The 16,444-nt window shown below is 44.4% G+C and overlaps 1 protein-coding gene across 4 annotated transcripts in view; it reads right to left on the reverse strand.

The window, feature by feature from the left end:
* Nucleotides 1-16,444, reverse strand: part of AKAP13 (A-kinase anchoring protein 13) — a 366,785-nt gene that overhangs the window by 200,988 nt on the left and 149,353 nt on the right. For all 4 annotated transcript variants that reach the window (XM_084817349.1, XM_084817347.1, XM_084817350.1 and 1 more), the window contains exon 5: nt 6,738-7,034. In XM_084817349.1, the coding sequence (XP_084673475.1) occupies nt 6,738-7,034 (297 nt within the window). The remainder of the gene's footprint in view (nt 1-6,737; nt 7,035-16,444) is intronic.

A 16,444-nucleotide genomic window follows, 5' to 3' on the forward strand; every position in this document is an offset into this window, starting at 1 on the left:
CCTTGTTGTGGCGAAGGGGCTTGCGTAACTCAGTGAAGCCATAAGCTATGCCGTGCAGGGCCACCCAAGACGGACAGGTCATGGCAGAGAGTTCTGACAAAATGTGGTCCACTGGAGAAGGAAATGGCAACCCACTCCAGTATTCTTGCCAAGAAAACCCCATGGAACGTATCACAAGGCTAAAAGAGATGACGCCGGAAGATGAGCCCCTCAGGTCGGAAGGTGTCCAATATGCTACTGGGGAAGAGCAGAGGGTATTTCCAAGTAGCGCCAGAAAGAGTGAAGCGGCTGGGCCAAACCCGAAAGGACACTCAGCTGTGGATGTGTCTGGTGGTGAAAAGAAAATCCGATGCTGTAAAGAACAATATTGTTTAGGAACCTGGAATGTCAGATCAATGAATCAAGGTAAGCTGGAGATGGCAAGATTGAACATCGACATCTTGGGAATCAGCGAACTAAAATGGACAGGCATGGGCGAATTTAATTCAGGTGACCATCATATCTACTATTGTGGGCAAGAATCCCTTAGAAGAAATGGAGTAGCACTCATAGTCAACAAAAGGGTGGGAAAAGCAGTACTGGGGTACAATCTTAAAAATGATAGAATGATCTCAGTACGAATCCAAGGCAAACCATTCAACATCACAGTAATTCAAGTCTATGCCCCAACCAATGAGGCCGAAGAAGCTGAGGTTGATCGGTTCTATGAAGACCTACACCACCTTCTACAACTAACACCAAAAAAAGATGTCCTCTTCATCATAGGGGATTGGAATGCTAAAGGAGGAAGTCAAGAAATCACCGGGATAACAGGCAGGCATGGCCTTGGTGTACAAAATGAAGCAGGACAAAAGCTAATAGAGTTTTGCCAAGAGAACATGCTGATCATAGCAAACACTCTTTTCCAACAGCACAAGAGGCGACTCTACACATGGACATCACCAGATGGTCAATATCGAAATCAGATTGATTATGTCCTTTGCAGCCAAAGATGGAGAAGCTCCATACAGTCAGTAAAAACAAGACCTGGAGCTGACTGTGGCTCAGATCATGAGCTGCTTCTTGCAAAATTTCGGCTTAAATTGAAGAACGTCGGGAAAACCACTAAACCGTTCAGGTATGACCTCAGTCATATCCCTTCTGAATATACAGTGGAGGTGAGGAATAGACCTGATAGACAGAGTGCCTGAGGAACTATGGACGGAGGTCCGTAACATTGTTCAGGAGGCAGCAACTCAATCCATCCCAAAGAAAAAGAAATGCAAGAAAGCAAAGTGGCTGTCTGATGAGGCTTTACAAGTAGCTGACGAAAGAAGGGAAGCGAAAAGCAAGGGAGAAAGGGGAAGACATACCCAACTGAATGCAGAGTTCCAGAGAATGGCAAGGAGAGACAAGAAGGCCTTCTTAAATGAACAATGCAAAGAAATTGAGGAAAACAACAGAATGGGAAAGACTAGAGATCTCTTCAAGAAAATTGGAGATCTCAAGGGAACGTTTTGTGCAAAGACGGGCATGATAAAGGACAAAGAAGGCAGGGACCTAACAGAAGCAGATGAGATGAAGAAGAGGTGGCAAGAATACACAGAAGAACTATACAGGAAAGATCTGAATGTCCCTGATAGCCATGATAGTGCGGTCACTGAACTTGAGCCGGACATCCTAGAGAGTGAAGGCAAGTGGGCCTTAGGAAGCATTACTAACAACAAAGCTAGCGGGGATGACAGTATTCCAGCTGAGCTATTTAAAATCCTAAAAGATGATGCTGTTAAAGTGCTGCATTCAATATGCCAACAAATCTGGAACACTCAACAGTGGCCACAAGACTGGAAAAGGTCAGTTTACATTCCAATTCCAAAGAAGGGCAACGCCAAAGAGTGTTCAAACTACCGCACCATTGCGCTCATTTCACATGCCAGCAAGGTGATGCTCCAAATCCTACAAGCTAGGCTTCAGCGGTATGCGAACCGAGAACTACCGGAAGTACAAGCTGGGTTTAGAAGAGGCAGAGGAACTAGAGATCAAATCGCCAACATTCGCTGCATCATGGAGAAAGCAAGAGAATTCCAGAAAAACGTCTATTTCTGCTTCATTGACTACGCTAAAGCCTTTGATTGTGTGGATCACAACAAACTGTGGCAAATTCTTAAAGTGATGGGAGTACCAGACCACCTTACCTGTCTCCTGAGAAACCTGTACGAGGGTCAAGAAGCAACAGTAAGAACCAGACATGGAACAACCGATTGGTTCAAAATTGGGAAAGGAGTACGACAAGGCTGCATATTGTCACCCTGCTTATTTAACTTATATGCAGAGTACATCATGAGAAAGGCCGGGTTGGATGAATCAGAGGTCGGAATTAAGATTGCTGGGAGAATTATCAACAACCTCCGATATGCAGACGATACCACCCTAATGGCAGAAAGCGAAGAGGATCTAAAGAGCCTCTTGTTGAGGGTGAAAGAGGAGAATGCAAAAGCTGGTTTGAAACTCAACATTAAAAAAACGAAGATCATGGCATCTGGCCCCATCACTTCCTGGCATATAGAAGGGGAAGAAATGGAAGCAGTGACAGATTTTACTTTCTTGGGCTCCAAGATCACCGCAGACGGTGACTGTAGCCATGAAATTAAAAGACGCTTGCTCCTGGGGAGGAAAGCTATGGCCAACCTAGACAGCATAGTAAGAAGCAGAGACATCACCTTGCCGACAAAGGTCCGTCTAATCGAAGCTATGGTTTTCCCAGTAGTAATGTATGGCTGTGAGAGCTGGACTATAAGGAAGGCTGAGTGCCGAAGAATTGATGCTTTCGAACTGTGGTGCTGGAGAAGACTCTTACGAGTGCCCTGGACTGCAAGGAGGTCAAATCAGTCCATCCTAAAGGAAATCAACCCTGAGTGCTCATTGGAAGGACAGATACTGAAGCTGAAGCTCCAATATTTTGGCCACCTAATGCGAAGAGAAAACTCCCTGGAAAAGACCCTGATGCTGGGAAAGACTGAAGGCAAAAGGAGAAGGGGACGGCAGAGGATGAGATGACTAGATAGCATCACGGATGCAACGAATATGAACTTGAGCACGCTCCGGGAGAGAGCGCAGGACAGGAAGGCCTGGCGTGCTATGGTCCATGGGGTCACGAAGAGTCGGACACGACTGAACGACTGAACAACAACAACAACAACAACAAGCACAAATAAAGATCAGGATCCCATTTATCCCTCAAGCTGTTTGGTACAAGTCGTAGAAAGAAAGAGGCAATTGAAGGGAACAGTTTACAATAAAACTGAAAAAGGGGGGCAGGGGAGATTAAAGTCACATCCAGATATTAGTGTCTGAAACTCATTCACCTTTTTAAAATTCAGATTTCAAACATTTTGACTCATTTCCATATAATTTGTGGGCAGCATGGATATCGGCTTTTCCTTTGCTGTTTGTCCTGATATTATTTGCTCTGGGAGGGAGGGGGTTACTGTACTGTATATTTTACTGTACATCACTTTAGACATGTTATTAGAGAAAGGCAATTAGCATTTAATTATTATAATTATTAATATCATTCTTTTAAGGGCACAAATCCTTCCAAGGCAGCTTACAAGTAAAAGCAACATACAGTAATAAAATCACAGTGAGACAATGTCAAAACATTAGCAGTTCCTCAAGATCCTTTCTGTATTGTTTTTATCTTGTTATATTGTATTTTATTGTGAACTGCTTAGGGATATTAATATAGTAAGCAGTATAGAAGAAGAAGAAGAAGAAGAAGAAGAAGAAGAAGAAGAAGAAGAAGAAGAAGAAGAAGAAGAAGAAGACACAGTTGTTTTATAAATAAATGGCAGAAAGGCCAAACGGAAACAAGATGGCATTGTTTCTCCTTAAATTACAGGTTGTAGCCTGGTTTGTGTATTTTAGATGTTAAGGAAGTGAGGCTTCCAAATCCCCCAAAACACAACTATGCCTTCATTAAGGATTATTTGCCTACTATCCAAATGTGACCATTCTGAATCAAATTTTAAATTGATTTTTCCCCCATATCAGCTCTAGTTCAGATAGAGCTAAATATGGAAGATGATATTCAGTGATTAAAAAGAGTGGAGTGCATCAACAGACCATAACATTATTCAGGTAAAGATGTTGAAGAAATTTGCACAGGCATAGCAGACCCCGATTTTATCAATATTTGGTAGAAATTGTCTGAAAAAGTACTGTATGACACAAAAGGCATTATTCAGTATGATCCTATTGTACTCCTTCTGGGATATTTCAAGAATGCAGGCAGAAGAATTACTGGAATCTATTAGGAAACTGATTAACTATCACCCTTATTTTACTTGCAAAATATCGGAAACAAATACAGCTCCCCATGGTGGAAGAATGGACCAGGATGTTTAGGCATACAATCCTGATGAATAAGCTCATAATTATAACAGATTATAGGGAAGCTCAAGCCGTGTACAATCATCACTTTTGGAATAGTTGCACCCTTGGTGCTTCCAAGTGAGCCCATTTCAGTTGCCCAGCCTCATTCATGGAATTTTACAGGGGGATCCAGACTTCATCAGCTTCCTCCGTAACCCTCCTGTGTTTTTCCACCGCTTCTTCTGACTTTTTTTCTTACCAGGAAAAATCCATTAAAGAGGAAAGACTGAACAGGTGCATAGCATTTTTTGATCAGTAGCACTAACAGCCTTCTATCTGGAAGCACCCTTTAACTCTCTACTTGAACAGTGAAGCCAGTGTAAGACAGGAAATTAAGACGTTTGTTGTACTCTCCGAAGATAGCAAAACTAAAAGCAAACTATAAATCATATTTAATGAAATTTAAAATTAAACCAAGAGGTTAAAGAAATCTGGATTGTTAAATTTACAGTGCAGCAATATGTTTGTTATATGTTATAAGCTTCCTGTTTGTTTCTTTTTTTATGTATATAGTTGGACAATCAAATGAAATTCTTTTGAAAAAATTACATCAGGCCAGTTGCCATCTTCTCCCCACAGCCTTCCCATCAACTTGGAGCCAGTGTGGAGAAGAGATAGCAGCCAGGGCTGCAGTTAGACCTATGGTCTTCTAAGAAGCCATGTGCCCCATGACTGACATCTTCTGCAAGAGGCTTTTGGCAGTTATTTCTGGCAGAAAGGGCAACTTATATTGGGTCTGCCCCAGTTTGCAGATTGCCACCAAAGGGACAACACTGAAGGGAGTGGATCGTTTGGGGGTCACCACTTCAGAGATGGAGCAAAGGCATGATGTTTTATTGGTTTATTCTCTTAAGTCTCAGATCAGACTTTTTGGCTGGTTGTACGTGCTAACTCTCTAGCAAGAGCAGGGAGTTAGATGAGGCTACTATGTGAGACTTCAAAAAGTCTTCTACAAGAGCAGCCTTTCCCAACATGATGCCTGCCAGATGTTTTGAACTTCTGTTCAGCCTCAGACAGTATAAGCGATGGCCAGAAATGCTGGGAGTTGTAGTCTACAACATCTAGAGGGCACCAGATTGGGGAGGGCTGTACAAGAGGGAGGTCTTGGGAAATATTTTTAGCGGTCAGGTTTGATATGAAGCAGCAGAGGGTATGGAAAGTGAAAGCCATCAGCTCTGCTGAAGGACCAGCTCCACTGGGCTCCTCCTTCAATTGTCACCAGGCAGCAGCCATTCCAGCAGACTACAGCAGAGGGAGATGGGAAGAAGGGCCACTCCTTCAGCTCTACTGAAAGACCAGTGGGTCATTAGAAGGACAACTTTTAAGCTTGAAGAATTCATGCTGGTTTTTCCTTTTTTCCTCTTCCCTCCCCATCCTGTTTTCCTTTTCTGTTGCGTCTTTTTAAATTGTAAGCATGCAGGGACTGTCTTGTTTTAATTAACTGTATGAAGAGTGGGGTAAAACTGCTTTTAATAACAATAATTACTGCTACTATAACAGCACTGACTGGGTAATTTTACTGGGCCTTGCTTGTGTTGTGTGGGACTGTAGCTGTCAGCTGCTTAAGAAGCCAATCTCGGCTGAAAAGTGGGGTATAAATATAATGAATGAATGAATGAATGAATGAAGGCAACATGAAAGAGTGATTAAGCTGTCCCTACACCTACTTTCTCCAGTGCAGTCCAGCCATTCCAAGACATGGTGTTGTGAACTAGGTCCCCAAATCATCCAAAACGATAATCAAATGCTGCCGTCAGGAGCGCCCTAGCGGCCTCTTTCAGTCTACTCCAATAGCCAACTCAAGACACAGACAAAAGGATTCTTTTCAAGGTTTTAATCCTTTTACAACTTAATGACTCTTTCAGATGCTAATCACCAGCAACTAAGCAATGAACAGCAGAGTAGCCAATCCTCCGGGTTAGGCAGTTGGTCCCCGTTTGAAGGAGAATCACGGGAAGACCCTGAACTTATGGGCTAGGGAGAGTTCCTCCCTCTTTCTCTTGGTTCCACGGGACGCGGCCGTCGCTTGCACGCGAAACAGGCGCTACGCCTCCTTTCCGCACCCTCCATTGCTCGTTGCTCCCTGCGTCTGAGTCGAGCGTCTAGCAAGCCCCCCTCCCGCAATCTCTCACTGCCAGGGTCACTATCTATCTCAGGAATGCCAGCAGGAGGAATCTCTGCCAGCTGCTGTGCCTGTGAGGGATGAGTGGGCTCCTCTCCCATGGATTGCTGATCCTCCTCAGAATCAGAACTGCTCTGGGGTTCTATGGGCTCAGTTTCCACCCTGACAGCTGCACAGCACACACAGAGTCACCACATCTTACCATTTAGAGTGTTGTCCACTCCCAGTACATTCCACTCAGATGGCAATTTTAAGTGCCGAAATGCCAAAGTCACTTTCTCATCCAGAAAGTCCACGTCCCCAGCAGGTGGCCTGGAGCGGTCCAGGAATCTCGTGAAGTTTAGAGCTTGCTGGTTGCCAGCACAGGTTGCCAGGAACTGAGCCGCATCATAAGCTTCATCCTGAACAAACTGCAAGCTGTCCTCAGCCACCACCAGAATAGGATGGTCTTCCTTGGCGGCACAGAGGGAGACTTTCACTGTCTCACAACAGTCATGGCCTGTGAAACAAAAACAGACATACCTGAGACTCCATCTGTTCAAATTTTATACAACCTAATTTTACTCCTATGACCATTTCACCGTTAATTACTCCATTGCTACAGCTTCTCTTCCACACTATTTATTCCAATGTCATTTTAATTTACACCAGTTTTCTCCCAGGTTTGCTCTCGATGTACATTTTGCATATCGGTGGGGAGATACTATGTGTCAGGAGCACCTTGGCGGCCTCTCCCAGTAGATTCCAATAGCCAGCTCAAGACACAGACGAAAGGATTTCTTTTCAAAGCTTTAATCCTTTTACAACTTAATGACTCTTTCAGATGCTAATCACCAGCGACTAAAGCAAGGAAGAGCAGAGTGGCCTAAGCTTCAAGTAGGCAGTTGATCCCCGTTTGAAAGAGAGTCACTTGAAGACCCTGAACTTATGGGCTAGGGAGAGATCCTCCCTCTTTCCCTTGGGTCCAGGGGAGGTGGCTGTTGCTTGCGCACCAAACAGGTGCTATGCCTCCTTTCCGCGCCCTCCATCGCTCGTCGCTCTTTGAGTCTGCGTCAAGCATCTCAGAAGCCCCCCTCCCGCACTCCCTCACTGCCAGGGTCACTATCTATCTCAGGAATGCTGGCAGGAGGAATCTCTGCCAGGTGCTGAGCCTGTGAGGGATGAGCTGGCTCCTCTCCCACGGACTGCTGTTCCTCCTCAGAATCCAAACTGCTCTGAGGCTCTCTGGGCTCAGTTTCCACCCTGACACTATGGTGACCCTATACTCTTTGCACTGATTGACTGACTGATTGATTTGATTGATTGATTGGTTTTATTCATTTCATTTCTATACCGCCCAACAGCCGAAGCTCTCTGGGCGGTTCACAAAAATTAAAACCAAAAATATAGGACAAAACAATATGAAAAATAAAAGCATTAAAACCGCAATATAACAATACAACCAGGATAAAACCTAGCAGCAATGCAGAGATTTAAAATACAGATTTAAAACACCAAAGCTAAAAGACTAGGAAGCTAAAATGCTAAAATACTGGGAGAATTAAAAGGTCTTCACCTGGCGCCAGAGGGAGTACAATGAAGAAGATGAACTTACATTTTTACTGTTAAGAATCTCAACTTACTCAAATACTCAAGAGTGTATTTTGAATCAGCTCCTTCATACCACAGATAAGAAGCAGAGAAGTGAAAGCAACTTAGGAAGATAGGAAGCTGCTGTATAACAAACGAGAACATTGGTCCATCGAGCCCAGTACTGTCGACACTGACACTGCCACTGACTGGCAGCAGCTCTCCAGGGCTTCAGGTGGGGGGTTTTCCCACCATGTCTGTGGATGCTGGGAATTGAACCAGGGACTTTCTGCATGTAAAGCATGTGCTCTACCACTGAGCCATGCCCCCCACCCCCAGGAGATGGTGCTCATTACTTCCCAAACTTCTGATAGCTGAGAAATGTTCTTTTCTGCATGAAAACTGACGGTACAGTTTGTTCTGACGTGCAAAAAGTTAATTCCATGCAGAGAAACAATGTGCAGCCTCTGCCAAGAGCAAGTAATTTTTTGCACATCAGTGTTGGGGGGGTTGCTGATAATTACAATCATACTCAAAGCAGAATTACTACCACCACAGGCCGCTAATGGGAAAGAGGCAAAGCGAGGCAAAGCCGAAGAAATGTACCATACAGAGACACACAGCAGGCAGGCTCCTCTGTGGGTGTGGACTTCTTTCATTGATTTCCTTCTTGCAGCCACAGTTAGGAAATTTCTGATCTATCCAATCGAAGTGATACTTCCATTTACTTGCAGAAACTAAACAGTAACACAATACTACATAACAAACTTCAGATATACTCTCTTGGGCAGACATAGCTCATGGCACTGCAACGGCCAAGCAGATTTAGTTCTCTTGTGGCAAAAACTGGGCTAAGAGCATTCCCAGGGGTCTACACCGTCACTTGCCAGCATGCCAGTAGCAAGCCTTTGAACATAGCTCAGTGGTAGAACACTGTTTTGCATATAAAAAGGTCCCCGGTTCAATCCCTGCTATCTCCAATGGAAAGATCTTTCTCAGAGTAAGACAGTATTGGGATAGATGGATGAATAGGCTGCTCTGGTATCAGGCAGTTTCCTATGTTTTCTATGAGACACAGGTAGGGCTGCTCCTTGCTGACAGGGTGCTGAATTTCGGAGGCATTTGGAAAGCAGCTAGAAGGCTTGCTAGTTCCCAAGCATCCCTGAAGCCCAGCTTAACGTCAGAGGTGAGTCCACACCTTTCTCCAAGCTCACCCCCAATACTGCTCTGGGTTTTGAGAGCCACTTGGTTACCACTAGCTCTACATGATGTCTGGGAAGAAGAGAGTCTTCCCCTCCCGAGTTGGGGGGCGGGGGGAATATGGGGCAGCATTAGTGGCAACTACAAATTTTAGATGGTTACTATGGCCAGCCAAACTCTGCAGACACCTATTTGAGAAAACAGGCTTACACACACACACACACACACACACACAAGATTTTTAAAGCATCAAACAGCACTTCAGACAAACGTGTTCCAGATCGAGAAGGATGCAGTTAACCACGTAATTGTTATTTTTTGATGTGATTAACTGCATCCTTTTGGGATCTGGAACACAATAAAAATATTCATTTTAAGGGTGCACAGAGGAATAAAGAAAAGAAGACACCTTCAGGAAGGATTGGAATATATATATATATATATATATATATATGAATGAAAAAAGAGTCAAATGGAACAACTTTGATAGATGCTTATAGAAATCTGTGACTCATGAAAATAAAAAGACAATAAAGGAATGAAATAGGATGAACTAATATATTACCCTGGAGAGAGACAGAAAATAAAGAAGAAGAATCCTGAAACTGTTTGAGCTGGGGGAGGGATTGGGGAGGGACTGGGGAGGGATTGTGAATTAGTAAGAATGTGTTTGTTTTTTGTAATTTCTTTTGAAAAATACATGATCATATTATTAAAAAATAAATAACAATATTTATTTGAGTGACTAACAAAACAGAAATATTAAAATCTTCAAACAAAACATTTCGGGTTCCACCTTCAGAGCTGCTGAAAAAGATGGAAGCCGAAACATTTTAAGATTTTAATGTTTCTACTTCGTTAGTCACCCTAATATATATTGGGAGGGGGAGGTTGCACGTGCGCGTGCGCGTGCGACTGCCATGCCCAATTAAAGTCAATTTTCACAGCCTGATCTTGTACATTTCTGTGCTTTAACAGTCCAAGCAAAACAAACATTGCACAGACCCAGGGAATATGATGTAAAACTCCCAACAAGAAGTTAAGAGGTGGAAGTTTCACCTTTTCAGCCTGGCCATTGTTCAATAATTGCCAACTCAGCCCCTTTAATAATCGAGTTGAGGGTTCAAATTCTCTGCAGGCTCTCTTTTGCACTCTCTCACTCTCGCTCTCTCTCTGACATCATCGCCAGAACAGCACAGACCATTCAGTAATTACTGGAAAAGCTGCTCTGCCCATTACCTCAGTCTCTTACTGTGTGAAACAACCCTTACCCTTTTTTTCCTCTTTGTTTTTAATTGCATAAATAAGTTGGACTCTCCTCCCCACCCACCCTGAAACAGGCTTGAAAATTACAACTGCTCACCAGACAGTGGCTGTCGGGAAAACTCCTTCTACAGCAGTGCAGAGGGGCACTTTCCTCACAGCTGAAGAGAAAACTAAAACTGAGATTTCAGGCTTAAATCATCCTAACGGAATCGGAAGTTTTAAATCACTGTGACTTCATCAGCAAGAGAAGCAAGCAGATGGAGTTGTTCGAAGCCCTGGCTGTGTATTATTTTAACCACTGTTAAGTGATTGCCTTCAGCCCTTGGCTGCCCCCTCCAGCCCTGCCCTCTCCCCGGCATGGGGCAGCCAGCCTCGAAGAGTGAACAGAAACAGGCAAATAAAACCAAACTGATGTGAACGGAAACTAAACAAGCGCAGCACGCTCACAGCTAGGGATGGGGGGAAATTTGTTCAGTTCACATTTTCATGTGAATGCACCTAATGTGCACATACCAAACCAATATGCAAAGCAAAACATAATTATACTTCAATATTTGTACTTTTTCAAATTTTGCAGTAAGTTCACCAGTCAAAAATGGCATACAAACACACTTATTATTATTATTATTATAACTACTACTACTACTACTACTACTACAGTAAAGTGCACACAAAAAAAGCATATATTTGTGAAAATAACATACAAATGCATTAAGTTAGGGGAAATTGCTTGCTGAACTGCATATATTTGGCAAATGCATACAAAAACGTGTATAGTGGAAGAAATGTACTTGAAAATGTGTGTATGGACTTTTTTATACACACACACACGCACACACACTGATGTGGAAGCAAGACGAAATGAACTTTTGTTCTTCGCAGGTATACAAAACTATGCAAGGTGTGGAGAAAGGGGATAGGGAGAGATTTTTTTTCCCTCTCTCATAACACTAGGACCCAATGGGGTCATCCCAGAAGCAGATTGGTGGGAGATTCAGGACAGATAAAAGAAAGTATTTCTTCACACAGCAGCTAAACTGTGGCATTCACTACCACAAGATGTAGTGATGGCCACCAGTTTGGAAGGCTTTAAAAGGGAGTTAGACAAATTCGTGGCGGAGAAGGCTATCAATGGCTACTAGTCCTGATGGCTATATGCTACTTCCAGTATCAGAGGCAGTATGCCTATGTACACCAGTTGCTGAGGAACATGGGCAGGAGGGTGCTACTGCACTCATACTTGTGGGTTTTCTACAAGCAGCAGGTTGGCCAGTGCGTGAACAGAATGCTGAACTAGATGGACCCTTGGTCTGATCCAGCATGGCTCTTCTTATATTCTTAAAAATGAGAAACAAAATGGACAGATTCTTCCAACCCTACTCGCAGCAGGATTACCCCACCTCGATTCTGCTCAAAAGCAGTCGAGAAGGGATGTTCGTATGGTTGAGTGGCCTGGTTGACTTCTCACAACACCTAGCATAGTGCGATGGATAAGGGAATAAACTGTGAACCAGAAGTTCCCAATTCAAAGACGACCTCTGCCATGTACTCATTAGATAGCCTTGGCTAAGATGCTGTTTTTCTCAGCTGCAGACCTCCACCCACCCAGCAGTTCCAATTTGGAATATGGAAAAAATTAATATTTGACCTAGCTTTACAAAGATGTTGTAGCGTGGGCTGAGGAGGTGTTTGTTAAACGCTCCGATCAAAGGTTCCTACTTGACCAACTTAAAAGGGCTGGATCCAGATTTATGGTGGATCAACTACGCTGACAGAAGTGGACTTCCCTGCCCCCCACCTTCCCACAGCAGCCCCTCCACCCCCCTGAAAAGGCTACATAGAGAGTCAGGAGGCCCTGCTGAAGGAGGTGAGCTGTGGTGCATGTGGGGGAATCCCCAAAAATTGGACAGAAGGCCCTTCTTCTCATGGAAGGCAAATCCTGGATCCAACCCCAAGAGACCAATGTTAAGAGACCAAATGATCAGCAGAAATTCAACAAGCAAAGCTCTTCCTGGTATGCAGATGCAGTCACCTGCTGATGTTTTTAGCTTTTCAAGCAGCTGTTTAAAAAGGCACAGGTGGAGCCCTGATAGCAAGAAATGGTGGCAGCTTCATGAGTCCTGCAATACCCAGCACAGCTAAAGGATGAGGGCAAACCAGCAAGTGGAAATGTTGGCATGCTAGCAACACCTTATGCTCCAAGTATCCCCATCTACCTGGGGCTGTCCCAATTCTCTGGCACCCATCCTTATTGTGCCTTTGGAGCAATTGTTGAAGGTAGTAGTGGTGGTAGTGGTAGTAGTAGTAGTATTTAAATGTGCTGTGTGTAGGGATGCTGGAGAAATTCGAGACGGATTAAAATGAGCTCAGATTTCTAAGAATCCAACCTGCGGAATCCACTGCGGAGCGACCCCCTCAGGCCCTGCAGAGTCCGTGGACTTTCGGATGATTTTTTTACTTCCCGAAATTTACGCATATAAATCCATAGAAAAATACGTAAGTTTCTGCTGAGGAAACGTAGAATGGAATAGGGGACAATACACTAAATGTTACGTACTGGGGTAAATTATGTAAATGCTTATGTAAAGACTTACATAAAGACTTACGTAATTATTTCCATATTTTTCAGCATGACAGAAAAAAAACATCTGCATCCGTCTGTGGGCGGATGACGGAACGAAAGGCACCTGACAATCCGCAAAACACAGATGGTGCGGATTCTACACAGTCCATACGTCCCCAGGCATGTGTGGATGGCTGGAGTGGCCATTCTTGAGGTTTCAGCCCCACCCCTTTGGTTTCTGGGCAGCAGTGGGATGTGTGTGTGGATGTATCTTGACTAGGGTGCATCATGTAAATGCCACTGTAACATACTGTGGCTGATGGTTCTCATGTGGAGGTATCATGCTCTTCTAACATATCTTCAACCAAAATTTTAAAAAATCTGATAGACTTCCAAAATCCAGACTTCCAAAAGGCTGCTGCTGAGTAAATGGAGACACACACAATGGGAAGAGAAGAATCATATAGAATCATATAGAATCATAGAATAGCAGGGTAGGAAGGGGCCTACAAGGCCATCGAGTCCAACCCCCTGCTCAATGCAGGAATCCAAGTCAGAGCATCCTCGACAGATGGCTGTCCAGCCTCGTCTTGAATGCCTCCGGTGTGGGAGAGCCCACCACCTCCCTAGGTCATTGGTTTCATTGTCGTATTGTTCTAGCAGCCAGGAAGTTTTTCCTGATGTTCAGCCGGAATCTGGCTTCCTGTCACTTGAGCCCATTATTCCGTGCCCTGCACTCTGGGATGATCGAGACGAGACCCTGGCCTTCCTCTCTGTGACAGCCTTTCAAGTACTCGAAGAGTGCTATCCTGTCTCCCCTCAGTCTTGTCTTCTCAAGGCTAAACATGCCCAGTTCTTTCAGTCTCCCCTCATAGTCCCCTGAACATCTTCGTTGCCCTCCTCTGAACTCTCTCCAGTTTGTCTGCATCCTTCTTAAAATGTGATTGTGTTGCCCTTGTGTGAACGTGGAATAAGTGAAGGGGGCCAGGCCTAGGCAGTGACTCTAGGCATGAGATGAAGGGCAAGACAATCACACAGGGGTGCCCTTTTTCCACCTGTGAAATGGAGTGAGTGAGTGAGAGAGAGAGAGAGAGAGAGAGAGAGAGAGAGAGAGAGAGAACTATGAAGAGCTTGAAAACCCAACTGCGGCTCTCAGAGTTGGGAAGAAGGTGACAAATTGGATTTAAATCAGATCCAGCTACAGCAAAGGAGTTTATTGTGCTCCTCAAGGGCAACATGTTCATTCCCTTTCAGGCTCTTTGATATCCTCCTTCCCTTATAGCCAAGAAAGATTTCAGACCAAGACTGCTGCCCCACCCTCCAAGACAAGAGTTTAACTTTGGCAATTAGTTCAAAAAGAAAGGGAGCTACTCCATAATGAGTGTGGCAAAGACTTAAATTGCTCCAGAAGCCACACACACACACACACACACACACACCAAAATCTATGCTTTTAAATGTTTGCCTCGTTTCAGCACTAGTCAAGACATCACTTGCTTTTAGGACATCACAACAAACCTCAGGTCGCTGCAAAAGGCAACTTGGTGTTATCCAGGTGTAAGGGAAGCAGGAAGGAACGTAACAAGCTGATGCTTTTTTAAAGAATAGCCACAGTCTAAAAGACAAATTCATTTCTAACAGCAAGAGAAAAGGAATTCACACACACACACACACACACACAATATACCTTGCTAGGAGTCTGCACTGCAAAAGTCGGTTAATGCAAAACTGAAATCAGCTAATGATTCTTAAACATGTATAACCACACACATACATGAAATGAGTAAATGACACCTTGCATTTTTCTGTTGTTAAGTCACCTATAGGCCAACACAACTTTCAAAACTGGAGTTAGGAATGAGGACAGTGGTTGAACAGTAGGTAGCATAAAGGTATAGCTCTTCCTGCTGTGTCGTCTCCAATATAGACTGTGAGTCTTTCAGACAAGAAGCCATCTCTACCAACATACAAAAAAAGAATCCCTTGAGTCATTTACCAGTCACATTTAACAGTCACCATTGGTCTAAGTACCTACTAGCACAACAATTTGCAAAGGTTCGGAGACAAGGTCACAATGTGGGGTTTTTAGAGTTCACCAGGACACACACATGGACACACACCCCGTGGGTATGTCGTTTTCATGCTTGGGGTGACGGCACAAAACTCAGGGTTAGTGGCCCAAAACTATCATAAAATTTTGGCATAGGTTTTTTTTTTGGGGGGTGACAATATTGGGGGGGTTGTATGTGTTAACTACAAACCCGCATTCAACGTATCATTACATACTTATGTGTAGCAGCCACTCAACCCAGGTTTGTGACCCAAACCAGCACAAAACTGGCACAAAACTTTGGCATATGTTTGGAGGGGATACCAGATTTGGGGGCAGTTAATGCGCCTCTTGATGCACATAAACTATACGTGAAACAGAGCAGTGCTAGCTAGCCTTTCACGCAAGTGTGCCACGATCCAAGATAATGGCACTTTAGTGCACAACCACAGTATCCTGCAGTCTGAGACGATGTGATGTAGACTGTGGTCTCCTGAACCATGGAATGGGCAGAAGGCATTGCTGTGGAATTCAAAGTTCACCCAGGCCAACAGGTGTAGCCCTTTCTGCTGCTGCCCAGGTGTGCCACAAACTCCTGTGACCTGTGTCACTCGTACCACAGGTTGGCCACCTAGGGCTGTGGCAAGGGCCCACAAACACATTCGCTGGCTCACCACTGGCGAGTACATTTCTTTGCTCTGGTGTAGGCACAGACTCAGGAAGAAGCCCTGCCCTTCTTCCATGCCTGGAGAAGCATGAAGGTTGCCCGATGCTGACTTTCTGAACATCTGAGGCTTAGTGCAATGGGGACATGCTCCCATCCTCCTCCTCAGCTGCGAAGGAGAGGCGGGGCTCCTCCCCTGTATTGCCCGGGGCGTGGGCTCTGACCTCTTAATTTAGAGATGCCGAGATGGTGATAAATCAGACCCAGGTTTACTTACAAGGAGTACTTTATTGAGTAACTTACAGCACACAGGCGTACCCAATGGTTGGATCAGACAGCTTCTCTCAACCCAGAGCCATGGGGTACAATGGGTTTTATACCATACATGTTAGCAATGAGGCAGCATGACAGCAGCAAGTGCCCCCTAGCGTTCACTCGCAGCATAGACTAACAGCACTTGGTTCTCAGCACAGCCACCTGTAGCTTTAAGGTAAACAAACTTCACTTCCCAGGCACATCTTGATTAGATACTCTACTCATTAGTATGGAATGTGCTAGGCCATGCTGTCACCTGTTCACTCATCTTCACATGCTCAG

Source organism: Heloderma suspectum, chromosome 11, assembly GCF_057233095.1.
Source record: "Heloderma suspectum isolate Gila_16-S chromosome 11, 16-S_ref, whole genome shotgun sequence".
Taxonomy (NCBI): Eukaryota; Metazoa; Chordata; class Lepidosauria; order Squamata; family Helodermatidae; genus Heloderma; species Heloderma suspectum.